This window comes from Pleurodeles waltl, chromosome 1_2, assembly GCF_031143425.1.
Source record: "Pleurodeles waltl isolate 20211129_DDA chromosome 1_2, aPleWal1.hap1.20221129, whole genome shotgun sequence".
NCBI classification, from domain to species: Eukaryota; Metazoa; Chordata; class Amphibia; order Caudata; family Salamandridae; genus Pleurodeles; species Pleurodeles waltl.
In genome coordinates, this window is record NC_090437.1 from 1,010,102,589 (window position 1) to 1,010,130,023 (window position 27,435).

At 43.0% G+C, this 27,435-nt stretch overlaps 1 protein-coding gene across 5 annotated transcripts in view; it reads left to right on the forward strand.

The window, feature by feature from the left end:
* The window catches only part of ATP8A1 (ATPase phospholipid transporting 8A1), a 944,803-nt gene that overhangs the window by 55,018 nt on the left and 862,350 nt on the right, over window positions 1-27,435 (forward strand). For all 5 annotated transcript variants that reach the window (XR_011194335.1, XM_069201769.1, XM_069201775.1 and 2 more), the window contains exons 2-3: window positions 6,912-7,026; window positions 9,976-10,075. Coding sequence is in view for 4 of the 5 variants with exons in the window: in XM_069201769.1 (XP_069057870.1) it covers window positions 6,912-7,026; window positions 9,976-10,075 (215 nt within the window). In the remaining variant the exon portion in view is untranslated. The remainder of the gene's footprint in view (window positions 1-6,911; window positions 7,027-9,975; window positions 10,076-27,435) is intronic.

A 27,435-nucleotide genomic window follows, 5' to 3' on the forward strand; every position in this document is an offset into this window, starting at 1 on the left:
AAAGGATTTGGCTTTGGGGGCAACTGTGCATGTGAGGGATTTGATCTTCCCCTTTTTAGTTTGCTACCATTCTTGGTTTTAAAATTGTATTACTGTCAAGTATGGTAACCTTTTAAATAAATTGCTAGAAACAAATCACAGATGTGCTCACATTGCAGCCCTCATCCACCTCTCTCTGCTTAAGTTACTTCTCTCATGTGTCTGCCTCCGACCAGTGACCCAGAGCTAGTGAAAGTGTGAAGACCTGTTTCTAGGGCACTCTGGTGCAGCAGCGACTAGGCACCTCCAGTGTCTGTCGGTCTGTGGTTTAAAATTCAGATCTGTAGTGTAAAGTAGAACTCTTTAGGCAACCTTGACTCTCTGGGTAGATGTGAATGAGCAGTCGAGGTCTAACTCTATGGACATGGTCCCGGGAAGTCATTGAAGTTATTGTTAAGAAATAATATCCAGCCAAGGCTGCGTTTTACACAAGGCTATTAAAATGATTTCATAATATTCAATATAGTTACAGTAATCACAAAATATAACGAACATAAAACGCACCACACAAATGAAACCTGGTAATCATGGACGGAAACCAGTGACCTCACAATGAAAATGGTAATCTTATGGTAACCGGCTGGATATTTATCTGACCACAGATTACTCACCTCGAATTCCCTTAGGCCTCAGACTGGATTCTGAAACTTTTCCAGAAAATGCTCCTGTGCACTGGTATGTGGTGCCATTGTACTCCATGGCACCTCACCCAGCCTCCTGAAATGATGGTGCAGAGACATATATAGGCACCACACCTGCACACTCTTGTTCGCAACAAAGCCATCCGTGTCCCTAATCATGGAACATCTTTGACCCATCAAAGTTGTGACAGTGTGCAGAACGTAACGTATAACCTTCTTATAGCTCATAGCCCTCTTCACAGAATGGAGAGGAAGGAACATGTTAAGTAATCTGCAGTTAGATAGAGCATCCACCAGAAAGATTGCTACTGAAGGTAAGTAACTTGTTCTTCTGATTGATAATTCTAACCACAGATTCACCACCTTTTGATAGATCTTGAAGCATTACCTCAGAAAAGGTGGACGATCGTCAGAGTGGACTTCACACTAGGAAATCCTGGAGGATCAAGGGGGCAAAATAGCTCTCTGCATACCTGGGAGTCAAGGCAGTAATGCCTGATAAAGATGTGGACTGACGACCATGTAGCTGCCTAGGAGATGTCCAATGCCAACAGTGTAGTTGCAGCCTTAGCTCTGATAGAATGAGTCTGAAGGCCCTCAGGAAGCTTCTTTTTGGTCAAGGCAAAGCACATCTTTATGCAAATAATGATCCACCTCGACAAGGTTTGTTTCTGGATTGCTCTTCTCATCTTAACACCAGAGAACCTCACAACGTCATCCACTCTCTACTCCATAGTCCAATTAGTATAAAACTAAGGACTCTCTTGGGATCCAAACGATGAAGCCTCTACTCTTGCTGAGATGTATGTAGTGGAAAGACGAAAGTGTGAAGTCTGATGGGTTGCCCCATTTAGAAGGGTGACACCACTTTTGTCAGAGATAATACCCCAGTTCAAACATCAGCTTGTCAGGAAAAAGGTGGCATATGGTGGTTGCACGGACAATACCTACAGTTCACTGGCACAATGTGCACAAGTAATCTAAATGAGGCCAGGCTAGTGAAGTGACCAGGGCCAGATTTTGGCAGACCAAAGACAGGAGAAACTGAATGATATTGGATATCTTACTTCATTTGTCTCATGGCAGATTGACTTCTCAATTTCTTGACACTAAGTGGCATCCGCGTTTTGAACTGTTTATGGATCTTATTCCTGATCCATTAAGCAAGAGTTTGTATATTCAGCTCAGATATGGATGCCTACCCCTTAAATCTTTTGGCAATTGGCGGGATTCTGCTCTGAGTACTGATCTATGCCCGAGTTGTAGTATTTCTCCGGAAACCATTGTGCATTTCATGTTCATATGCCCAGCATATAGGATTGCTCGTCAGAGGTGGCTACGTCCAGTTTGTAAGAATATGGGGATCAGATGCTGTATAGATGCTTTAAGGATTATGATGAGGGACACATCCTGCACCCTGTTCTGTGCAGTTAGCAAGTTCCTTGCGGCTGCATGGCATACACGAATCTGCCAGTTAAAAAGTTCTTCTTGATCATTATGAGGTCTATGATTAGGGTATTAGCTCGTTGAATGATATTTTGGCTATCCTGAGGAATAAGGGCTAGGTAGTTATGCACTGTGTGAAGAGGAATATCTCTTTGATTTTAGTATTTATGTTTTATTCTTTTATGTATTTTTGGAATGCCAGATATTTATGATTTTAAATTGTATTCTTGTATTGTGTGATTTATGCTTTGATGGTTTAAATTAACCGAATAAAGCGATGTGTTGATGATGATGATGATATCGGATTTTATCCTGCAGCAGGGAAACCCCATGATCCCCGCACCAGGTGGTAAACTTTGCCCAACATCTGGAATATATATATATATAGATTTTGTGGACAGATGACAAGCAGCCAAGATGACATCTGCTACTTCCTCAGATAGATTGATCCACTCAGGTGATTTTGCTGAACCTTCATGCATAGAGTTGTAGGTTGTGAAGGCTTGGTTACAGAGCTTTGTCTGATTGTTGTTGGGAATGCAGATTCTCCTGAAGAGGTAGACGGAGCAGGGGACAGGCACACCTATGCTTGGAGCACCAGACCCTCTTGAACCCAATACAGGGTGTTTAAGATTTGTTGAGTCCGGTCCTGCTTGATCTTCTTCAGAACTTTAAGAAGCAGCGGCTGAGGCAGAACTGCATAAAAGAGATTGGAGTCCTATGGAAAGTGGAAACTCTGCAGTGCAAAAGGCTCAATACTGAGCTTTCTCTGCAATAGTGAAAAGAACTACCAAGACCTACCAACCGGGGCAAATACACCTTGAACTACCTCTGGTGGCAGAGGGGTGAATACATCTCTGGGTGCAGCCAGTCAAATACACCTTGAACTACGTCTGGGTGCAGATGCCAATATGGTTGATTAGTTTACACCTGCTGAGTTTCTAGATCCAGTTTTGTGTCTAGGTGTATTGAAAAGGTTTGAAATCTGTAGTTATAAGTATCCATATCTGATGCTCACAAAGGAAAAGGATAGTGTCTTGTAATTCAATGAGAATTTAGTGAATGAAGTGGAAGGCATGGTCTAGCCCACAGTAGACAATGCAGGCACAACAACACAAAGGGCTTAGCAGTAGACCACAAGGATTTCTGCATTTGAATAACAAAATAGTCAACTGAATGTGTTGCAGGAGCTTTCTCTCCAGACTAACCATACATCCCCAGCAACGATGGCAAACTGCCAAAATTATGTAGATACAATGTGGAAGTCCATATCTGTAGGCCTTTTGGGACCAGCCATCAACATAATGAAACAGTATTTCTGAGAACCAGAAAAGTACACTGCAGCCATGTAAACTACCCCAACTCAGCAATTCAAAAGACTCAACAAATAGAGATGTCCTTTCCCCAAGGTCTCCTTCCACCCCCCATCCGTTTTGAAGCATATATCAAGCTTGCTTGCACATTATCTGAAGCAAAATTATTACTGCTGGCTAAGAGGAGACATCCATGTAAGAAAGAGGATTTGAGTCATATGTTCACCAATCTGATGCAAATTAGTTTTGTTGCCCACTGTGATGCTCAGAGGTAACATTCCTCATCCACATGAACCAACAGTTGAAACCACTCAGTTTTAATAACCACAACGCTGCCCTTGAAATACATGCAGCAGAGATTTAAGGGTCTACAAGGAAAGCAAAAAGCAGCCTTTAAAACTATGTGGAGCATGTGTCCCACTCACTGGCTATTAGAGAGGTGCCCAAGAGAAACAGTGACTGGTAAGTCACTCAAATTTTGAGAATAGTTGGATGCGAAGAATCAAAACAAGCCATATTATGAAACCCAAATTTATGCAGTTGACAGTTTTGACTGAGGATCAGGGGAGAATCAAAGCTTAAGTACATAACAGTAATGCTTCTATTCAATCCGAAATTTAAATATGTAATGATGAGTACATCAAATCAACCTTCTCTCATGAACTCTGTCCAAAAAGAGATATTATTGTGGCTGATCTGAGGAGAGGACAAGACCAAAACCAGATGGGGTCTTGATCATCACTAAGGCAATTGAAGCTTGAGGAGAAAAGGCTACAAAATACAATTGACAACAGTAATAGTCTCCAGAACACGAGCAGAAATGCTGATGGAGAAGGAATCCTACCCATCCCTAAATATAAACATGTTGTTGTGGTTAACCCAGAACCTTGACCCATGCATTGTCATGTGCCAAAACTTGAAGGTTATTATATGATTTTTGGCCCTATAACTGTTAAATCCCTTGTGAAGATTGGATTATAGTTGGCGCTGGCATTGCAAATCTGATTCAAACTCTGCTGGAAAATGAGTCTGAGGGTAACAAGATTAGAGATGAAGATGGTGTGACATGATCTCAGCCTCAAAATCCTTCATTGCCAAGTAGAAGAAGCCCGAACAATTTATGAAGAGAAAATCTTCCATCCAGGACACTGTTCTTCTTGCATAGTCACAAACATAAGCAACAGGAGTAGTCAGTGAAGGACTTAATCATACAAAGAAGATGGGCTTATCCTCATTAAGAAGGCCTTTCTTTCTGAACAAAGACACCTGCTGGTTCTTGCACAGTTCCAGGATGCCTGCAACATAAATATTCACATACGGGAGAAAATCAGTTTCATGAACAGCCTTGCTTTGCCTGCGCTCAGTAGGCAATAACACAAGTTCTCATTCTTTTCCTTTTTTTGTAGTTTGGCTATGGGAAGCTTTTGCTGTCTGTTTCAGGCAGCATTGTATCACATGCTTTTCCAATGTACTCAAAGCTCTTTCATTGACGGGCTTTCTTGTCTGTCAGTGTTCTGCGTTGATTTGAGGTTTTCTTTCTTATTCTGTATTTATCCCACCCCTTGCTTAAAGCTCTCACACCACACTTTCCAATTGGATGTGTTGTATCCTGTGCAGCTTTACACATCATTTATCTTTTTGCAATTCATTTACCTCAAGGCTGTTGCCCTTCTTTTCTAACCCTTTCTCCTTTTCTTTATAACTTTTGACTGAAGCATATGCCCACAAAAGTTTCAGCCACGAGAGAACTTAAAAAGACACTGAATGGTGGGAGGGGTTATTATTTTGGGGTCCCCACTAACCTAGTGTGGGGACACAAAAATGATGTAGACAGAGCACGTGTCGGGAGAGGCGCTTTTTCTTTGAGGATTTCTGTTTTTACTAAAGCATTCACCAGTTTCAAGTGTTTTAAGGGGACAGCCACAAGAAATTACTCTGTGAACAATGTGACCGGTGCTCCAATGCTGCCATTCGAGTTCATGCTTTTGTGCTTGTTTGCACTATGAGCACCATGGGTGCCATGCAGCACGAAGGGGAGAGACAAAAGAAATAGTTTGCCCACGCTGACATATATCAGCAATCGTTCAATAATCCATGTGTACAGAGGCAGTCTGCAAGGTTTGACAAAAACAGCCTCAAGGCGGGACAAACGTAAAGCATTTACCAGTGACATCAAGTGATTTTTGAAAGGCAAGCCCATGAACGAATGAAAGTGCTGGGCGGGAGGTGGGTGTGGGTAAAAGTCCACAAAACTTACAACCGGTCAAAGCGCTTGCGCGCTCGACCTAAAAAGGGTACAATATAGATGAGGTAATTCTTTGTCTCTTTCTATCCTTTTTCCTCTCCTTCCCCTTCTCTTCCATAACTAACTTACTTGCTTTTGCTTCCTATCTTCTTGAACCTCTTTCCTTGACCCTATTTTCTTGTCTGGAAACTTATGTACTTTGCCAATGCAAACGCCAGGCACAGCCTGTCATTAAAGGCGGTAGGTTCCACACTCCAATTTTCAAGCAAGGTGAGTGTCTGTCAGGCTTAGAGAAGTTCATCCTGACACTCATCATGTTCGGGTCAGGCAGCCAGGCACTGTAGATGTGCAGGTGACTTTCAGCCTGAGGCAAGCTTTGCAAACTGAAGATTTCACAGCCCTGAGGGCGTGACCTCATCAGCCCGGTAAGTCTTATTGGAGCCTCCCCCTCTTGATGAAGTGCCCAGGGCTGATTGTCTATTAGTGATGCCTCATCACAGAATGAGGTGGGGTCAGCAGTTATCACTCTGACGAGCTAGGAAAGGTACTTCTCTCATTGGCTGACCTTGTGAATGGAGAAGGAGGCGGGATTTTCTGTCAGTCTTTTCCTTTCTCAAAGCCCTAAGGAACTACCAAGGCCTTTCTTCTTCTCCACACAGTGTCATCTCGGCAACCCAGCAAGAGTTTGTTGAATGCTGGGTGTGTGCTTGTGTGTATGTTTAAATGTATGTGTATTTGCACGTGCATGCTGTGAAAAAGTGTGTGCGTGTGTATGTGCTTGTGAATGGTGGTTGTATGTGCTTGCTCTTGTGAATGCATGGGTGTGAGTGAGTGTGGAACGGTGTGTGTGAGTATGTGTGTGCTTGCAAGTGGATGGTTTGAAGTGAGTGTGCGCATATGTCCCTACCCTACTGAACAGCCGCACTATGGACTGCCACGGTCCTTCATCAATGGAAAAAAAAAAAACATCTTTGAGGTTCCTCTGAAGTATGTCTACAGCAAAAGGGAAATCAGTTGACAATATTGTTGTATGTGGGTGGTGGGAGTAGGTGGAACTGACCAAAGCTTAGTACTGCTTACATAACCTTCCGTTCACATTTCTTGAAATGTGCAGGGTATCCCATCAAATGACTTGAGATTCCTCATAATAAAGCAGAATGTAATGTTGCTGCAGGTCCTTTTTGGCTTATTGTGTTTAATGGTTGTAACAAATGTTTTCTCGTATAGGGTATGAAAAAACAGATGACGTTTCTGAGAAAACCTCATTAGCTGATCAAGAGGAAGGGAGAAATATATTCATCAATCAACCACAGCTAACAAAGTTCTGCAATAACCACGTCAGGTACTACATTTGTTATTGCTCTTTAAGTTTCATTTAACTCTCTGGTGTCATTCGTGGTAATGGTTTGCATATGCTGTACAAAAGGCTCTATGGGTTTGGTATGTGGTATTGCTGGCTTTGTGATTGATTGTGCACAAATTCAGCCACTGTCCCTCAAACATGAAAGCTGGCTCAATAGCAAATCTAGAGAAAAGCATGTGATGCTTCTGTGTTAACTGACCAAATCATTGCAGTCAAGAAAATAAAGAATGTAAAAGGTCCAAAGACAGTGAATCAAAAATAACAATGAAATATGTTTTGCTTTTTCACAATCGAAACTTGGTGGACCACTGGCGCTGGTGAAATTGCACCCTGCACAAACAGCACTTTGAGGAAGACATTTTTTGGCCATTTGAATCCTATCAATGCCTCATGAATTTTCGTAACATTCTTTTTAAAGCTAGTATCAGTCTTTTATATCTGTTGTCCAACTATAAACATTCCTTGCTTGAATGCAATTGTCGGCAAGATAAAGAAACTAAATGTTTGTAGCACAGTGCAGCTTGGAAGTAGGTTTTTGACACTAAGAATTTACAAATATTAAATGTACGTTTAGCACAGTACACTCATTTAAAATAAAAGAGCTTTCTTTTATCTCGTTGCAAGTGCCAAGGCCTTTGTTTGAAAGTATAAACCCCAAATAAATTCTCCATGTTGCTACCTTCTCGAGGCATGCCTAGCATATGTATTTGTTACTGTGCTGTCATTTAACAGATTCCTGCATTCCGGGAGTTGCTGCATTCCTTTGCTTTCTTTGTAAGGAACAAGGCCAGTCTTAGATACTGGTAAACGTAAAGGTGTCATGTTACTATTATAGAAATTATGTACGAAATGCACTGCTGGATATGTTTGATCGCAGCAGGCAGACCGAGGGCATTTAATTAGCACTACATATTTACCTAGAAGTGATAAAGCTGGAAAGAGGCGAGGTTTAGAGGGAACACAGAAAATGATGTATTGTAACACCCAGTGGAATTCATTTCTCTAAAGAGGGGCACATGTCACTGATGGCATCACTTTTCCCTTTAACATATATGATTTTGTCAGCAAAAGTTCTAAAGATTAAAGGAACATAAGCCTCCGTCTGTTCGCCCAGCGTCTGTCTATTCATCCTTCCATGTATGTTTTCGTTGGCAACCCCACTCAAATGATTCATGAAGGGAAGTAAACTCCAACACCCCCGGATTTCTCATTCTTGGAAAGGAGAATCCCACAACTCAGTTTCGTCTTGGAGGAAGTCCTATCTCAGAACAGCAGAACCACACATAGCAAGGGATATAAAAAAGACAGGATGTGAGAAATCTCTTTGATAGCTGGCAGGATTAACTCGGTCAGTCCTGAGGGTTGAGTAGTGCAAGCTGCTCCCAGGTTTTTTCCTGTGATCAAAGGGACTCTAAATGGCTTTTTCCATCACGCTTATTGCTGGAGCAGGAAGTGGTTTACTGAAAACTTTGAGTGGAGAAAGTCTTTCAGGGATCTCAATCAATCTCAGGTTGATGTCACCCTTTAAATGCCTTGCTTGACCACTGACAGGAAAAGGCTATGTCCCAATAAGAAAAAAAACTTGCCTAATTAGAATTTTTAAAATCATGTCTTCTCGACAAAGAACTGCTACGATGGTTTGGAGAAGCTAGCCTTCTGCTCGCGCCCAAGGACATAGTAACTCCGGTCCTGCCAGTTTGCCTGCTTTCACTGTGGAATGTTCCTCCTGAAGCTTGAGAGTACAGAAGACCGAGTCAGGTTTGTATAATTAAAGACTAGTTGTAAGCAGACTTTCCTTCTGCATGTGCTGGAGAAACGGAGTGGTGCTACCATTCAAGGAGTCCCTGTAATCAGTTTTACGTCAACATTTTCTTTAGACCTAAACTGAATTCATGCAGCGCTTCCATCCAACCTAAAGCCATGGAGTGGTGTCTCATGGCCCAGATTGGAGGGTTTGGACATTTTCTACCAAGGTACTTTTTAACATGAACATTTGGTGCTACAGTTGAACAAAATATAAACTTTTTAAAACCATCCTTTCGAAAGAAATTATATTTTCCATTAAGTAAGCACATTAGGTCTTGCCTTTTTATACTGCTAAAAACAAACACATCGCTGCCCCCTGGTGGTCATCTTGAAAAAAGACCCTGTCACTTGAGCTGAAAAAGATGTCCAGGTAACACAAATTAATTATTTTGCTATTCTGTATAATCCCTACATCACACTCCCTCAGTCCTGTAGCTATTTATCTATATTTTCATTTTTAAGTAGCTTTGTTTGGACCTTTTACCTTCTTTATTTTTTTAGCTGCATTGTTTTGGTGTGTTTTCTAATACATGGCTTGCATTTCTCAGAGGAAAGCCTTGCTTCTTAACCCAGCCACCATGGCTGAGTTAGATATTCCTCACTATAATCAGTTTATCTTTAGCTAGTTAGGCGGTTTGGCTCCGTGGAAGCAGAGTCACCGGCCTCTCTCCCTCCAGCTTAACGACCCAGCTTTTTCTTACATTCGCCATCCCCAGTGTTGTGGCTTGTGAGGTGATATCCTTACTGCTGCTGCATCTTGCTAAATCCCTCCATCCTCTTGGGCTAGACTGTGCTCCTGATTCTGCTGGACTAGTGACTGCTGGGCCGTTCAAAATGACAAGAGCTGGCTTCTGAAAAGTCCGAGGCTCTTGAGGTGTCAATGGTCAGACTGGGATGAAGGAGCTGGACATTCGAGGACATCGGTGGACAGGATTCTTTGTCTATAAAGACCAGTGAATACAGTTGTATGTTTCTTTGATAAGTGTAGTATAACTTTATCTGTTCACTTACTCACTTTCTCCCACAGTGATGCACAACGGTATTACCGTTTCACATGGTATATTTAATGACCAGCAGCTCACTCTGAGGTCGTTAAGGTTATTATTCTTTTTTACCTTGCAGCACAGCAAAATACAATCCACTCACGTTCCTGCCGAGGTTCTTGTATTCCCAGTTCAGAAGAGCAGCAAACGCCTTTTTCCTTTTCATCGCATTGCTTCAGGTAAGCTTATGTTTGCCCAAGAACTAGAAACACCCTTTTAAAGATATTGTGAACAAACATACATTGGACTATTCAGTGTGTGTGTAGATGTGTTAATACTCATCACTTTACATTAAAATACAAACTAGTCCCGTGTGAAATGCATTTTTAACAACTTTACTTTGACTTTAAAGACACGGATATTGGCGTTTAAATAAAGTGCCTTCGCATTTAACGCAGTTCAGCGCAGTATGTTCAAAAACATTCTGCAATAAATTTGAGATTGCTGGTTGTGGCGGCGGTTCACACCTGTCTAGACAGATTTGGAGCCTATAGGACAATCGTCTAACACCCCCTCATCATGTGATGTTGCATGTTGTTTATCTCTTGAGGAGGACATCTCGCGCAGCTGGAAGTGACGTAATAAATCAGACATTACGCCGGCGTCTCCTCCCATTATCTGGGTTCTCTATATGGATCACAAATGGAAGCCCCAAGATCTCGAGCTTATAAACTCTCTGTCATGTTCATTAGCTGGCAGCTTTCCCTTTGCAAAGGTAGACCACGCCACGTGTTGATCGAGGCTTCGCAATGGCTAGCCTGGCGGCAACCAGCAAATATGAAATCCGCTTCCCCAACGGTGTGGTCAGAGGAAAAACCTTATATTCAACTGGGTCTACCAGCAGGAATCCTCGTGGCTGCTGCAGTAAAGTAATTTCCAGTTATGGATATGATGTGTGAAGAGTTCTTGCCAATATGTTTGGCTGTGAATACAAGATCACCAAGTATGAAGCAGCTTGCCTCTCTCCCCTCATCCTTTTCTAACAAACATCAGATCCCTTCAAATTACCTTTGATCTCACAGGGGAGAAATACCAGCTAGCCATGAGCTTGTGGGCATTTTCTCTATGTTGTGTTCATATAGAGGTCTTGGCGACCCTTGGATGTACGTATTCACTGATGGTAATCTGAGACCCCTCTACGATACGATATGGTGTGGTTTCAGTGACTTTGAGTGCTGTATATTTTCCAACAAAGTACTGCCTTTTCTTCTGTATAATTGATTGATAATGTCTGGCCAACATAGAGAAGACGAGGCATAACATTTATTTTCAGACTTATTATCCTCCCCATCCAGGTTATCCCTGACACTACTCCAGGAATACATGTCTTCATAAACTTTTTGGAGGAGGACATTGCAAACATAGGTGTCTTTTGTTTAAGATGGAAAGGAAGTACCCAAATAACTAATTGAGTTTTTGGTCCAGGCAAAGTCAGTTAGCATCACTTTCAGAACATTTCTTGGGGTCGGCAACGCCTGTGATTTAGTACTTTTTTCTTGAACCCAGAAGCTTCAGCAAAAGGATCAAGCTCAGATTGTAGGGCTCCTATGGACGTTTTCAGGTTAGTTATGGAAAAGAGGGTTTCATCTCAAACTACCATTTAACATTACAGATTTTTATTACTTGATGTGTGTATGTCTTAGCTGTTTTGAAAGTTTACAAACGTTTTGAGGCAGCCCCCTTAACTCAAATCCCAATTCCCATGCATGTTCACATTAAAAATATTTTCCCATCAGTAGATTTTCATTTATATAGGGCAAAAAAGGACGACCAGATATGAGGACAAAAGCACAAAGAGGAAATGGGGAATACTTTCAGCCATAACATGTTTCAGAAACCTGTCCATTTGAGCATAACATTGTACAAAGACTTGTGAAAATATGACCAAATGTCTACCTCCTCTCTCCAACCCAAAGCACTTTAGTAAAAGGTTGACCTCCCCCGCCCTTCTTTGCCTTTTAAAATCTCTATGTGGTGCTATCATGGTTAAGTGTCATCTGACTACCCGGGGTCAAAACCATGCATTTTTACCCTATTATTTCATAAGAAAACAGTTCAAAGGTCATGCTATGTGTTCCCCTACTCCAAGCAGTTTAATGAATTGACATCACCACATTCTTAAATACTTAGAAAACATCTATGATTGTTTCGTTCTTCATAGAATTTTCGGCACCATCCATTGTGAGTATGACTTTAATGGCTCCTTAATTATTTTGAATGGGGACTGCAACAGAAGATTGTAGCTCATGGGCTGTCCACCTCTTTAGGGGGGTACTGTGTTTGAATATTACCAAATAACCATGCAGGATGTCTCCGGTGAACTCTGTTTCATACAAAGCTTATTTTAGCGATGTGTGTGTACCAGTATTACCGTGGGACATTTAGGTGTTCCTTGCATCCTGATCGGAGTATTAAATAATGTAGGTTAAATTGGACATCGCCAGACCCTAGACTCTTCAGGATTCATCCTGAAACAATGCACTTTGGCCTGGATGTACTGGGATGCCTAGACTTAAATGACTAGATGCTACCTCTACCTACCACTCTGTTTCTGTCATGTGGAATCTATCCACAAGTCAAGAAATGTGAGGGGATCAGGATATACTTAAAGGCTATAGTTATGCAGGTAACTTCGTTGCTCCTAGTTCGTAGGCGGACTGATCTTAACTCTTATCCTCCAACCCACTGGTCACTGACAGTCTACCCACTCCCTCCTTTTCATTGAAGGGCACTAGCAATATAAGGCACCATGATGAGACAAGGAGCTTATAACTTGCCTCAATGTGCATGCTTCTGGGTGTAAAAGTTCTCAATTTACAAGTGTAGAAGTTTTTTTAAGATCCAGCACAAGATGGCTGTCTATGGTAGTGATAATTGGATAGATCCTTTGGACTAGGATTTATACAGTCTCCATAAAGGTCAATAATGCTTAGACGATTTCTGTGTTTATCAGACCTCTCTGCAGTTCCTTGTATTTTACAGTTTTGTATAACCTACCACTAGTCATTTTTGTGTGGGGTGTCTTTTAGCATTATGTTTTATGCAGGCTGTCTTGGTATGAAATATATTCGGAAGTACCCTTCACTTGAAAAGGCCACTTTAATTTGAAAAGTACATGTACTGCCATTTGATGGAGTTTGTTTTGACCAATGACTTTGTGTTTCACCACTGCGCATATTAGTTGCTCAATGTTCACCAGTAGCACATGGTATGTTTTGTTCAGTTTAGCCGCCTATGGGCTTTGACATTGCATTAGTCATTCCATTCTGTATTCTGCCTATTGGCTTTGACATGGCATTAGCCATTACTTTCTGTATTCAGTTGAGCCGCCTATTGGCTTTGACATTGCATTCCTATTGGCTTTGACATTGCATTCCTATTGGCTTTGACATGATGTATTCAGTTTAGCTGCCTATTGACTTTGACATGCTATTAGATATTCTGCCTATGGGCTTTGACATGATATTATATGTTGCATTTTGTATTCAGCTTAACTGCCTATTGGCTTTGACATGATATTATACATTACATTTTGTATTCAGCTCCGCTGCCTATTGGCTTTGACATGATATCATATATTACATTTTGTATTCAGCTCAGCTGCCTATGGGCTTTGACATGATATAAGACATTGCATTTTGTATTCAGCTTAGATGCTTATTGGCTTTGACATGACACTAGACATTGCATTTGATATTTAGGTTAGCTGCCGATTGCCTTTAACGTGGAGTTAGACATTGCAGTTGAGAATCCAAGCTGTATTTTTCCAAGCTGTGTTTTTGCACAAGAGAACCAAGATGTTTTTCTCACAGTAGACTAGACATGATAAGAGAGAGTACATGGGTGTTGTTCTCTCTGCTTGAGCTTGGGAACAGGAGTAGTCTTGGAGACCTGGCCAGTCTCCAAAAGGCTTGCTCAGTTTCCCAGGTCTGAGAGGAGGGGGCACACCTTTGTAACGAATGTAACAGGCTGCAGAGAGTCAGATTCGAATCTGCCGGACCTCGTGCTGGAGCTTGGCGCCAGCTGCCAGCAATCCCGTGTGGGTAGATGAATCTCTTTCTCGCGGCTGACAGGGGTCATCAGCTTGCAGACCTTAGAAAGATGAAGCTGTAGATAGTTCCCACACGGTGAAGTATTTGTTTTGCTTTGCATTCAATATCTTATAAATATAACCTGCTGTGTATATTGCAAACTGATATATTTTGTTTGATTAACGCGGACTTGAAAGCTACTAATTCGTCATTCATAAATATTGTGGTTGGGGAAGAATTAACAACAATAAAAGTCTTCTTTGACCTCAGAAGTGCATTTCTGTTGTGTTATGTTAGTGCTTTAGAAACTAGATAAGAGGAAAGCACTACAGTACACAGAGAGGAGATGGAGCTTGCTTAGGCCTTTCCAGTGTATCAGTACCACCTGCAGTTCCTTAAGTGGCACCCTGCCCTCAAGCCATCTTTTGTGTCATGCTCTGCCCCAAATGTGCCCTTTTGCAATTGCTGTAATTGCTGTAGTTCTAGGCTGACCAAGTCTGCATCTCCTATATTTTCTTCTGTAGCCGGTTTCTACTGGTCTTACCTGGAACTGTGGTTTTCACAAATTGCCATTATGTTGAGATTGAAGTAACTAATTTCTGTTCCTCTCTTATCACTGTCCTGTTAGATGTGACTCTCAAGCACTGAGGAGCAATTAGATTGAGCATTGTGTGTTACACAAACAAACATTAGTTCTGAATTCATTATACATCACCAGTACCCCGTCATTTTTGGAATATTTTAGCCCCTGCGGAGACAGAGAAGCAACAACAGTTTTCCGCCACTCCTCTGTGCTCACCCCTATAACCACTTCAAGGACGCTGTGGAAAAGTGGCATAGTAATCCCTGAGGGGTGCAGTGCAGATTCCCTACAACTAGTTAATCCACCAGATTGTCTAACCCCATTTCCCAAAAGATCTCCACCCATCCCTATTGTCCCCTTTTCCCGCACACAACCATCTGGACGAAAGACCCCTAACAACTCCAGAAGTGGGGAAGCAAATTAGTTCTCCTATCAGAGGAAAGGTAAGAGTACTACTCCATATATGTATTAGTTAGCACAAAAAGGAGGGCTTGTGCTCTGTTCTCAACCCTTCATTTCTAATCCCAGAATTCAAAATGGTCAGTTGCAGCAGATTCTTCTGGCACTTCAAAATCAGGAACTGGATCGTGCTCTCGAGTACTATCCATACTTGCCACAACAGATAACAGATTTGTAGTTGGATATGTGGGGTGAGCACTGACAATTCATTGTCCTTGCTTCCGGCCTGTTGCCAGCAGTGTTTACAAAGGTGATGCATCTCCATAGGTAAGGCATTTTTAGGGTCGAGCGCGCAAGCCTGTTGTAATCTCTCTGTGAGCTTTTAACCACAACCACTCTTGCTATTCATTCTTTGTTGTGCTTGTTTTAAATGCTTCACTTTATTTGGTGCATTTTGTGAAATGTCCCTTTTTTGTGTGCTGAGTTCCCTCCAAGGCGATTTCACTAAGTGAACATTTTTGTTGGCCATCACACTGTCACGCTACCTCCTATTACAGCGTGTGATGGCCACTCCTCGGTTTCAGTTTGCCTTTCATTCCAGCTATGATCCTTTCTAGACATTCACGCAGAGAGTCAATAACTCTTGCGCTCACGCTTATGGCGGCTGTGGCGCTTTAAATTGACTTACTTCTGTCAACTGTTTTACTTTTCATTTTCAATTTATGTGGCAAGAAAAGTCCACCTAGGAATTTACAATGCTAATATCTCTAACTCGAGCAAACGTGTGACCCATTGCATTGCAAATGCTTGTTTTTTTGTCGTCCTTGTTTGATGACAGGTTGAACATGACCAGATCCCCCAGAGTCGGTATTGAGTCATCGAGGCACTGCTGTCCGCTTGCTGCATGGCTTTGGATTTTCCTCTCAATAAAGAGAAGTCATTGTCACGACTCACGTGCTGCTGGCGCAGATCTAGTGGCGTAGGTCTTGAGGGTTCGGCTTTGGCCCAGAAAGGGGCGACTCTTTCTAGTAGCCACGGTGCTGCAGGCAGTGGAAACGCCAAGAACAGACCGTGCCCTTTAGAATTAGTGCCAGAGGGAAAAAACCCCAATAAAGGGGAAAAAACCTCAAAAAAATGGATTCCTGAAACGAAAACAAAACCAGGAATCAAACAGGAACAAAATGCAGGTAAATGCAAATTCGAAAAGATTCAGAACCGAAGGCTAAGAATCAGGAGCGAAGACACAATCTGAGCAGAAAGTGATGCAGCGCAAGGAAAGGGAGAAAACAGAGCCCTTATATACCAAGAAACAGGAAGTGACCAACAGGAAGTAAAAAGACACCATTTTAGATAGGGAAAAAGTACATAGGATAGAATAGAACAGGAACCATAGAAAATAGGGACCAAGGAATGCTGGGAAGAAAAAGGTAACATGGGAAGGGGGGAAAGACATAAAGAAAGGACAAAAAATGCCTCGAAAAGGTAAAGAAGAAAAAGTAGAAGAAGAAAGAAAACGAAACAGGTAAGGAGGGGTCAAGGGAGAACAGGGACACCACAGAAGGCAGAGCGAGGCCCAAAATAATATCTGGGGCTTCGCGCTGTACAAAGAAGACTCGGGGCGCGCCGCGTCCTGAGAACGCGCTGCGCGGCGCAACAGTAGGTCCCCCCCCCGAAGGTCCAGGTTTGAAGGGAAACAAACGATGAAAACGAGAAATCAAAAGAGGGGCGTGAACAGAAGAAGCATCTTCCCAAGAGCATTCACTAAGAGGATAACCCTTCCAGTGAATCAAATACTGAAGACGCCGGTGAAAAAGGCGGGAGTCACAAACTTCTTGAACCTCATATTCAGGGACATCATTCACCAACACAGGAGGAGGACAAGGAAACTGACGAGAGAAAGGATCAGGGACATAAGGTTTGAGTTGGGATACATGAAAGACCGGATGAATTTTCCAAGTATGAGGCAAGCGAAGACGAACAGTGACAGGATTGAGCAACTGAAGAATACGAAAAGGCCCATAATAGCGAGGCGTGAACTTATTCAGAGAAAGACGAGAGGGCAAGAATTTGGAAGAAAGCCAGACTTTATCCTGAGGGTGATAATCGAGAGTGGGTCCACGTTTCTTATCAGCGATCTTCTTCATATACCTCTTAGTGTGCAATAAATTAGATCTAATGAGCTTATGGAGTTGCAGGAGACGTTTGGAAAAAGATGTAATGGCAGGCAGAGGAGAGGTAGATTGAGGAGCAGTAGGAAAAGAGGTCGGATGATAGCCATAGGAACAGAAAAAGGGAGTGACCTTGGAGGCACTATGGACAGAATTGTTGTAGGAATATTCAGCAATAGGAAGATAAGTGTTCCAGTTGCTTTGGGTGGAATTACAAAAACAACGAAGGTATTGTTCTAGTCCTTGATTCAAACGCTCAGTTTGTCCATTGGTCTGAGGATGGAAACCGGATGATAGTGCTATATTGATATTCAGTGTCTTGCAAAAATGTTTCCAAAACCGGGAAATATACTGGGGACCCCTGTCAGACACAATGGTATGTGGAAGTCCATGGAGACGGAAAATATGGTCGATAAATATCTGGCTCAATTCTTGGGATGTTGGTAATTTCTTTAGAGCAGTAAAGTGGGCCATCTTAGTGAAAGAATCAACAGTGACCATGATAACCTGGTTTCCAGCTGATGGCGGAAGTGAACACATAAAGTCAGTGGAAATAGTATGCCATGGCGTTGGTGGAACTGGCAAAGGCTGTAGTAATCCTGCAGGTCTGCTACGGGGAATCTTGACTTGGGCACATATGGGACAAGCCTGAACATATCTTTCGACATCTGATTTCCAGGTAGGCCACCAGAAAGATCGCGAAAGAAGTTCTTGTGTGGCCTTAATACCTCTATGTCCAGCAACCGGTGAATCATGGCACATCTGTAATGCTTTGTCTCGCACTCTGTTAGTAGGGAGGAATAACAGCTTCTGATGAAAAAAGAATCCTTCTTTCTTGCATAAAAAGGTTCTTAAGTTCTCTATTTCGCTATTAGACAGGCTGGAATACTCCAGTCGTACCTCATCCAGAAAAGATTGAGCAACTCCAATGATCTTACTAGGCTCCAGTAGAAACTGAGATGGGGAAGGAGTACAATCTGGATAGCGTCGAGACAGAGCATCAGCCAGAATGTTTTGAGATCCAGGAATATAGGTGATGTAAAAGTCATACTGACTAAAGAAAAAGGCCCAACGCGCCTGGCGACTATTTTGGCATACAAAATTACGTAGACATTGCAGATTACGGTGATCTGTTCTCGCCTCGAAAGGCTCCTTGGATCCCATCAGAAACTGTCTCCATTCGATGCAGGCTGTCTTCAGAGCTAACAACTCTCTTTCTAGTACAGAGTAATGTTGTTCAGCTGAAGAGAGAATATGGGACAAATAGAAAACAGGATGTTCAAGACCATCATCTTCTTGAAGTTGAAGCAAGATTGCTCCAATAGCTTTTTCGGAAGCATCGGTAACTACGATAAACTGTTTATTGGTATCTGGATGTCTCAAGATGGGAGCTTGAGTGAATGCCTTCTTTAATTCTTGAAAAGCTGTTTCAGCCGCCTTGGTCCAGACAAACCCCTGTTTTAGATTTTCCTTCTTTAAGGTATGGGTTATATGGCTGGTCTGTTTGGCAAAGTCTTGAATGAACTGTCGGTAAAAATTTGCTAATCCTAGGAAACATTGTGTTTCTTTGATAGAAGAGGGAGAAGGCCACTCTAGAATTGCTTGTACCTTTTCTAGGTCCATAGCTATGCCGGTGGAACTTAAATGATAACCCAGATATTTGACTTCCGTCTTATCGAACTCACACTTTTCGGGTTTACAGAATAGTTGATGTGCTCGGAGTCTGTGAAGGACTTGTTTCACATGAGAAGAATGGAGTTCGGGGCGTCTGGAAAAAATAAGGATGTCGTCCAAGTAGATTACGAGTGTCTGGTTCAAGAGATCGGAAAATATTGAGTCCATAAACCTTTGAAATATAGCAGGAGCGTTCGTAAGACCAAAGGGCATGACTTTATATTCAAAATGACCGAACGGTGTCCTGAATGCTGTTTTCCACTCGTCTCCTTCTTTTATACGTAAAAGGTGGTAAGCTCCCCGAAGATCCAACTTGGTAAAACGTTGAGCCCCTCTGACTGCCTCTAAAATATCCTTAATGAGGGGCAAAGGATAACGATCCTTTATAGTTATCTTGTTTAGGCCTCGAAAGTCTATGCAAGGACGAAGATCTTTGGTCTTCTTGGGTACAAAAAAGAGAGGAGCCCCTGCTGGAGAAGATGATGGAACAATGAGACCACCCTGTACATTTTCCTCCAGATACTCCTTAAGAACTTCCTTTTCAGGTTCCGTGAGAGAATACATCCTCCCAAAGGGAACGACTGTTCCAGGTTCCAAAGGAATAGCACAATCGTACTCTCGATGTGGAGGTAATACAGGTCTGGATGGTTTTTGAAACACGTCTTGGAACTCTAAATAATGTTCAGGAACCCCTTGGACAGTGTTGATGGAATACTCCGTAGTACTCTTCATAGGTGTTAATCTGTTTGGTGACCAATATTTATCGGAAGCAAAGCAATTTTCTTGACAAAACTGTGAGGATAAAGAAATTGTCCGGGTTACCCAGTTCACATATGGGTTATGTCTAGTTAACCATGGAATTCCGAGAATAATGGTATGGTTGGGAGATGAAATGAGATCAAAAGAGAGGTGTTCTTGATGATTACCAAACTGTAAATTTAACATCAAGGTCGTAGTATCGACTGGACCTGAGGATATTAAAGATCCATCCACGGTGTGTATTTGTTCAGGAATGTCTTTGGGTTGAGTGGGAATTTGCAGATTAGTGGCCCATGTCTTATCCATGTATATACCACTAGCACCACAATCCAATAATGCCATAGTTCTTTCTTGGCGGCCATCAGGTAGTTGTAATATGACTGGTAACACGAACAAGTAAGTTGTATTGTCGTTGAATGAGCTGATAGAAGGTATAGCCGATGATCCCGTCCCCTCCCTTCTTACAGAGGACGGGAGGTGGCGTTTCCCAAGGGTCTAGGTGGACGTACAGGACATGTACGAAGCAGGTGACCAGCAGAACCACAGTAGAGGCACAATCCCTTCTTCCGTCTGTCTTCCTTCTCACTAGCAGAGAGTGGCCCTCGAGCAGTATCCACTTGCATGGGTTCCCCTTCTATATCTTTAGCAGGAGGACGAGATTCCTCAGGATGAGGTGGATACATCCGTGAAGAGCTTGGCTGAGACGCTCCTCTACTCCTTCTCTTCTCCATTCGTCGTTCTTGAAGACGATACTCGATGGAAAGTGCTTGATCCATGAGGCCACGAAGATCTTCAACTCTGGTGGAATGTACTAATTCATCCTTAATTTCTTCCTTAAGTCCTCTGCGAAACAAAGTTACCAGGGTACGCGCCACCCAAGTGGTCTCTGCCGCTAATTGACGGAAACGTGTAATATATCGGAGGACATCCTGGGAACCTTGCTGGATATCACATAATGCTTCCTCTGCCGAGGCTTCCAATCCTGGGCGACTAAACATTTGTTTGAAGCGGGTCACGAAGGCAGAATAGTCCGACAATACTGGATCGTTGGATGACACCATCGGGGTTGCCCAGGCCAAGGCAGGACCGGATAATGCACTAATAAGATATCCCACCTTTGTCCTGTCATGAGAGAATTGGCTAGGTCTGAAGGCGAAGTAAACCGTTAATGCATCCAGGAATTCACGCAGTTTAGTTGGTTCACCAGAGAAGCGAGGCGTTGAGGCGGAGATAGTCGGAACATCGCCACTGCGGAGGGCCAAAGCCTGTCGTAAGACCGCATTCTCGTTGCGCAATTGTTGCAATTCCTGAGCTTGTTGTTGAATAGTAGTCAAAAAAGATGAATCAGGATTTGCAGCCGCCGCCACTGTGTCATCCATAGTATCAGAAGATGTCGGAATGGTTTGGCGCTGCATTCTGTCACGACTCACGTGCTGCTGGCGCCTGGAAACCGCAGATCTAGTGGCGTAGGTCTTGAGGGTTCGGCTTTGGCCCAGAAAGGGGCGACTCTTTCTAGTAGCCACGGTGCTGCAGGCAGTGGAAACGCCAAGAACAGACCGTGCCCTTTAGAATTAGTGCCAGAGGGAAAAAACCCCAATAAAGGGGAAAAAACCTCCAAAAAATGGATTCCTGAAACGAAAACAAAACCAGGAATCAAACAGGAACAAAATGCAGGTAAATGCAAATTCGAAAAGATTCAGAACCGAAGGCTAAGAATCAGGAGCGAAGACACAATCTGAGCAGAAAGTGATGCAGCGCAAGGAAAGGGAGAAAACAGAGCCCTTATATACCAAGAAACAGGAAGTGACCAACAGGAAGTAAAAAGACACCATTTTAGATAGGGAAAAAGTACATAGGATAGAATAGAACAGGAACCATAGAAAATAGGGACCAAGGAATGCTGGGAAGAAAAAGGTAACATGGGAAGGGGGGAAAGACATAAAGAAAGGACAAAAAATGCCTCGAAAAGGTAAAGAAGAAAAAGTAGAAGAAGAAAGAAAAAGAAACAGGTAAGGAGGGGTCAGGGGAGAACAGGGACACCACAGAAGGCAGAGCGAGGCCCAAAATAATATCTGGGGCCTCGCGCTGTACAAAGAAGACTCGGGGCGCGCCGCGTCCTGAGAACGCGCTGCGCGGCGCGAGCCGAATGCTCGGCTCGCGCCGCACCACGCGGCGCAACAGTCATTGCTAATACCTGGAAACCTAATGCAGTTCACAGGAACAGACCCACATATGGGATAGGAGCTACCATTTCCTTATTGAAAGAGTGCAATATATCCAGCAGATGACTGCTCAATTTAGACAGACTTGGTGCTGAAGGCATGGTCATTACTGAAGGACTGTGACCTGGTGGCTTCATATTTCTTCTGATCTAGTCCGTTTCATATGAAGCTTCTGCAGTCACACCTACGTGTGATATACAGCCAATTGTTGGACAGCATCATAGGTGTGATCTGTCTACCCCCAGCACTGGACCAGCATCTGCAGTGGTTGGCTCATTTTGCTAGCTTCCTCTTGGGGGGGAAAACTTAAAAACTTTGGCTCCAGGTTTTGATAGTAACTAATTCCTCTTTTTGAGAGGTGGGGCCTAACTCGACGGTGGGGCAATTCGTGGATGATGAAGTCCCAGAGAAAAAGCACTTTACATTACTTTATTGGAGCTGAGCAAAGTACTCCTACCACACTAGGCTTTTGTTAGTTCTGATTTTTAGATCACTCTTGTGAGTGAGTCTCATTACCTTTGTCTCACACACTGTATACTCTGGTAAAAAGTAAGTCTCACTAATTAGGACTCTGTCACTGTAAGCTCTTATAAAAGGAGTGCGAACCGTCGGTGCCTGAGTTGTAAAATGCAATCTGCTGCCCTGCTCGAGTAAGAGGATCTGGGCTGTTACACATGATCACGTGTGCAAGCACATGTGCATCCATGAGTGAATGAGACTACTGTCTAAATTAGCCTGGTATCTCTGTACGAGTTGCCTGTTGCAGATGTGACCTTTATTAAATAGATTAAGGCCTGTGAAGGCCTTATAATTTAATTGTATATTCAAAAAGAAATAACCCTTTTTTTTTTTTTTTTTACTATAGTTAGTGTGTATTCATTTTAAATCGGTAGGGCTTTACTTTATTCTCACTGTAGTCGAAAGCAACTCGGAATTAACGTAACCTCATTGCAGTGGCTCAACTTAAAAAAGTTTTATGTCTCTATAGATAAAGTACAATACTGATTTGGCCTTATTTGTGCTCCTTTACATATTTTGGGTTTTAGTTATATTTTTCTGAGCCAGACCCTAATTAGATTTGGACTTTAAACTTCCCTGCTTAGCTATGTTAATAACTTTGCTGACCAGTAGGTAGAACCAAGCCTCGCTGTAAGAAATTGGGTTGCTGTTTGTGGGGGTGAAACCCTACTCAAGCACGAACCACTACTCTTCTCAGTGAAGTCACGAGCAAACCCTAATTAACCTGTGCTCAAACCTCTAGTAGCTTGGCACAACCAGTCTGCCTTAAGTTACAGGCAATGTGCAAAGTATTTGTACAACACCTTAAACAGTAAAAAAATGAAAGCATACCACAAAAGAGATCTCACACCGGACTTAAAAAAATAGAGTATATTTTAATAAATAAAACAAGACCAAAACAACAAACATCCAATCAGTAGAACCAGAGATATGAAATTGTAAAGATTTCAGTGAAAACAGCACCAACTATGGATATCTGGTTATGCCGGACTGTAACAAAGTCACAAGTTCAGACAGACTGCGATGAAGCGCGGGCCAACAGGGAGCCAGTTAGACTTGCTGGATGAGAGTACCTTAAAACCTGGTTGCAGAGCGTTGCAAGATCCAGCGCCAAGGATGTGTTGTCACATCTGAGGCAATGCGTCAGTTCTGAGAAGCTGTGATGGAAGGCCTTGTGTCATTGTTGAGGATCCCGTTGACAAGGGCTTGCAGTACGAAGTCTGGTGTCAATGTGGTGCTCAGCCGAGGCAATTCATCAGTTCCAAGGAGCTGCAAGGCTGCGATGTGAGAATCTGCATCGTTGTCACGACGGCCGTCGATGAGAGATTTACGAGGGCCTGCATCAGGGAGACTTTGTGCAGCACTGGTTCCGATGTGGGTGGCAAACTTGATGTGGACTCTTTGCACTGGGAGAATCCCTGCAACAGAGGCAATGCGTTGGTTCTGCTTGGAGTTGTGCCACGCAGCAGAATAAGTGTGTCAGTTCTGCTGGATCCTAGTCGCTTTACTCCCCCAGGGAAGGCCAGCACCCTGGATGTTTTGCAGTGCACTTTCACAGACAGCGAGGCCCTGAACCCTGGGAGCATTGCTGCCTCCCTCCCACCCCCGCTCCCTGTGCCCAACTATGAGTGGAGCAAGGGACATGCATCACAATTATCCTGTCAACAAGTAGGAGAAAGCAAGCTGCTGAGGAACTTTCCTCTGCTACCCATACCCGTCACTTGGTGGAGAGGGATCACAAAGCACAACTTTGCCATCCATGGGTGGGAGGAATCAAATGATTGGCTCCAGAGCCTTGTGGGAGAAAAGAAGACTTTGGCTCTTCTGCAGCAGAGAAGTGTGCTCAATGGGAGTTGCAAGTAGGCTTGGCGGAGTTGTCTTGGGCTCCTGCACACCCTCCAACAAGGACATGAATGCCTCACAAGACTGCAAGAGCGCCCTCATCGGAGCAAAAAAATAAAATGAAAAAAGGGTTGTAGTGAGATTACATTTAAAACCTAAAATAGAGAAGTAGAAGGAAATTGTTCACAGCCACCTTTATCTACAAAAGCGACAAGGTGATGGATGGAATGCTTGACTGATTCTTAGCCACAAGCAGTCGCTAAGGCTGCATTTCAGTTCACTGTTTCTCACCCACCATGCCACTCTAGGCTAAGGCTCATCTTACGCAAATAAGTGCCAACCCTGCATCTCATGTGAACAGTCGGTCCCAAACTGCCAGGTGAAGCCCCCTCCAGAAGGGTCTATAAGCAACACCAGACTGGTTTCAACCTAACTGGGTCTCATCTGTGAGGTTTAGGTCAAGACCTTTAGCACAGTGTGCACGGGACTAGTGTTTGGGCATAACAGTCACACTTAGGTCACAAACTGCAACCACAACAAGGTGATGGACGGAATACTTGAATTAATCTGGGCACTTGACAATCACTCTGGGCCGCATTCCAGTCAGTTGCTTTTTGTCTACCATGCCACTGTAGATGAAGGCCTGCGTATGCAAGTCAGTACTGACCCTGGTCTTCATTGGAACAGTCTGCCCCGAATTGCCAGGGGTGGCCCTCTCCAGTAGGGACCACAAGCAATCTCCAGACCAGTTTCAATCTACCTAGGTTCCATCATTTTGCTACAGTTTGTGTCCTATGGCACAGTAATCACAGGAGTGGTAATTGTGTTCTGGTTCAGGGAGGACCTTACTTGGCAGTTCGGGCAGGACTCTTCCTATTGGAGCAGGGTCAAGACTGATTTGCACATGGCTGGGTCCAAGTTAAGATGGCATGATGGGCAAAAGGACAATGGGTTGGAATGGTACCTTAATTGATCGCCAGTGGTTAGTCTCATTGCATTCCTCCATCACTTGTTTGCGTGTTTGATAAACAAAGCATGCATACATAAAAGTGCTTCCCAAAGGGCAATGAGCCTTCTCTAATTTGCACATTTGGCTCGGTGCCCTCGGAGGGCAGGGACACAGCAAGAGCCTTATTGTAGGATTGCAGTCTACACAGAAGCTGTGCATGACCCCTCAAAACCTCACAGGAGCCCCTTAAATTATTAGTGTCACTCTAAGGCTTCCAGGTCTCTGAAATACTGACCTGACGAGGGATTGGCACTGTGGCAAGCACTCTTTGAGGGGTGGTCTTTTAGTTTTTACAGTTCTTGAATGTAGGGCGCTTGTATCTGGGACGTGTGAATGAATTGGAAACAGCTATTTTTAAGGTAGAGGAAAGACTCGTACCGTGCATAATATCGAAAGTTGAAATCCTTAACAACGTGCTCTTCTTGACAAAACTTTCTGCATGCATTGTTCAATGTCTTTGAATGATGGGACCATCCTTCAAAGTTTGATTAGGAACTGCACTTTGTTGTGGTCTTATAATTTTGCCTGTAGCTGTTGTGGCGACAGTAGGTCTGACTTTTATGAACTGCCCCGACCGTGTTTGTTTAGACTCCGTGGCGGGTATTTTGTTTTTAGGTCCAGGGCTTGTTGGTGCACAAAATGTTACCAGTGCGTTTCGAGGGTTACTTGGTCTGTTAGATGTTTCCTCAGCCCGTGCTCCTTGTTGGTTGCAAGGCCCTTTAGAGTGTGTCATCGTTGGCATCTGCCATTCTCTATATATTTGTGCACAGTATTTAGTAGAGTGTATTAAAGATCTTTTTTCAATTTTTTAAGAGAAAGCACTGACCGGGCAGTGATTTATTATGTGTTGTTTATTGAGGTGCTCAGGGCCAAGTCTCTCGCCCACGCCCTGTGAGTAAGCGATGGGCTGTGCTGCCTCATTTCCCTGATAGCCAAATGTTAAAAGGGGCACTTGGTGCCCAGTTAGGGGCTCCGTGCTACTGTGACACCAGTGGCAAAATATTTCAAGTGTTACCTTTGGGTTACAGTTAACCTGTCTTCCCTGGAACTTTCCGACCCAAATTGCTGACACTGAAGACTGAAATCCAGCCAGAAGCATGGCTAATGAATCAAGATAAGGAATCTTTACGTCCTCAGTATTCCATTAGAAATTATTCTGAACGAAAAGACATGCACAGTCATGCTCTGATAGAAGCTATGATTATGGGGAGAAATTGACACAACACAGTATGTAATATATAGAGAGCTTTGTAATGTGACATGCTAAATTCTTTCTGGGGCTTGAGGGAATGATGTGTGACAGACTCTGGGGGGTGCAGACAGAGCATGGGGGGATGCTGTCATGCATCCAAGGAAAGTTAATATCCAAATCTTTTATAGGACATGTACAGGTTAAGGTTTTAGTTTCTGATGATTAGATCTGTAGACTGCATCCATGGTGGGACCGCCAAATTCATTTTGTGATTTAAGGTATGTATAGTTGGTGCATGTGGCCTCGTTAGAAGTGGCCCACCTAACCAGCGAGTGCTGAAAAGGTGCTATAAGCAGAGGCATCTAACACCCTTTAAAAAGATCTCCTGAGTATTAGGTGAATATTGCTCTACTGATTTGGAGGGATTGTAAAGCCTTGCTTTTATTATTTCAAATAGTGAATAGGCAAAACACAGTAGACGTTTCATGTGGGCGTTTGTAGCCTTGAGCTTTATAAGACAGTATATTCAGTCCAATAGCCCGCAAGTAGACAGGACTGTGCACGAGGACCGCAGTCCACCATGGTCCCAGAACCAAAGTAAATCTTTTATTTCCCATATGACCCTATGGGTCATTTGTTCTTGTTGGCATAAAGACATTTTAGTCTCTACGCAGAAGAGATGTTTGGTGTGAAAACTCGCTTATTCATTTTAGTGCCATCTATCTGTGAGTGACATATCCTCGTTTTCAAAGTAGGGTTTTGTGCGTTATTTCCATTAGTGACATTTATTGTCGGCAAAGAAAAATACACGTTTAAGAAAAAAACCTAGAAATAACACATGTAGTGCTTGCTTGCTGGATATCGATTTGCCAAATCTCAAATCCCCTAATAATGTATTTGAAAGCAGATGTATTGAATTTTGAATATGTTGAACACTATTGTCATAAATACCAAATGTAGGTTTATCACAGGAAACGAGTTCAGAAGAACACTGTATAACAATGAGTTATAAACCGAAAGCCCTGACCTGGATCTACTGTGCTGGGGTCGTGGAGGATCTGACCAAGCAAAGTGTGTTCTCTGTTAGTATTAAAGAGATAAAGTTGCCGATGTGCAGTGGTATATATGTTTTATTATACCA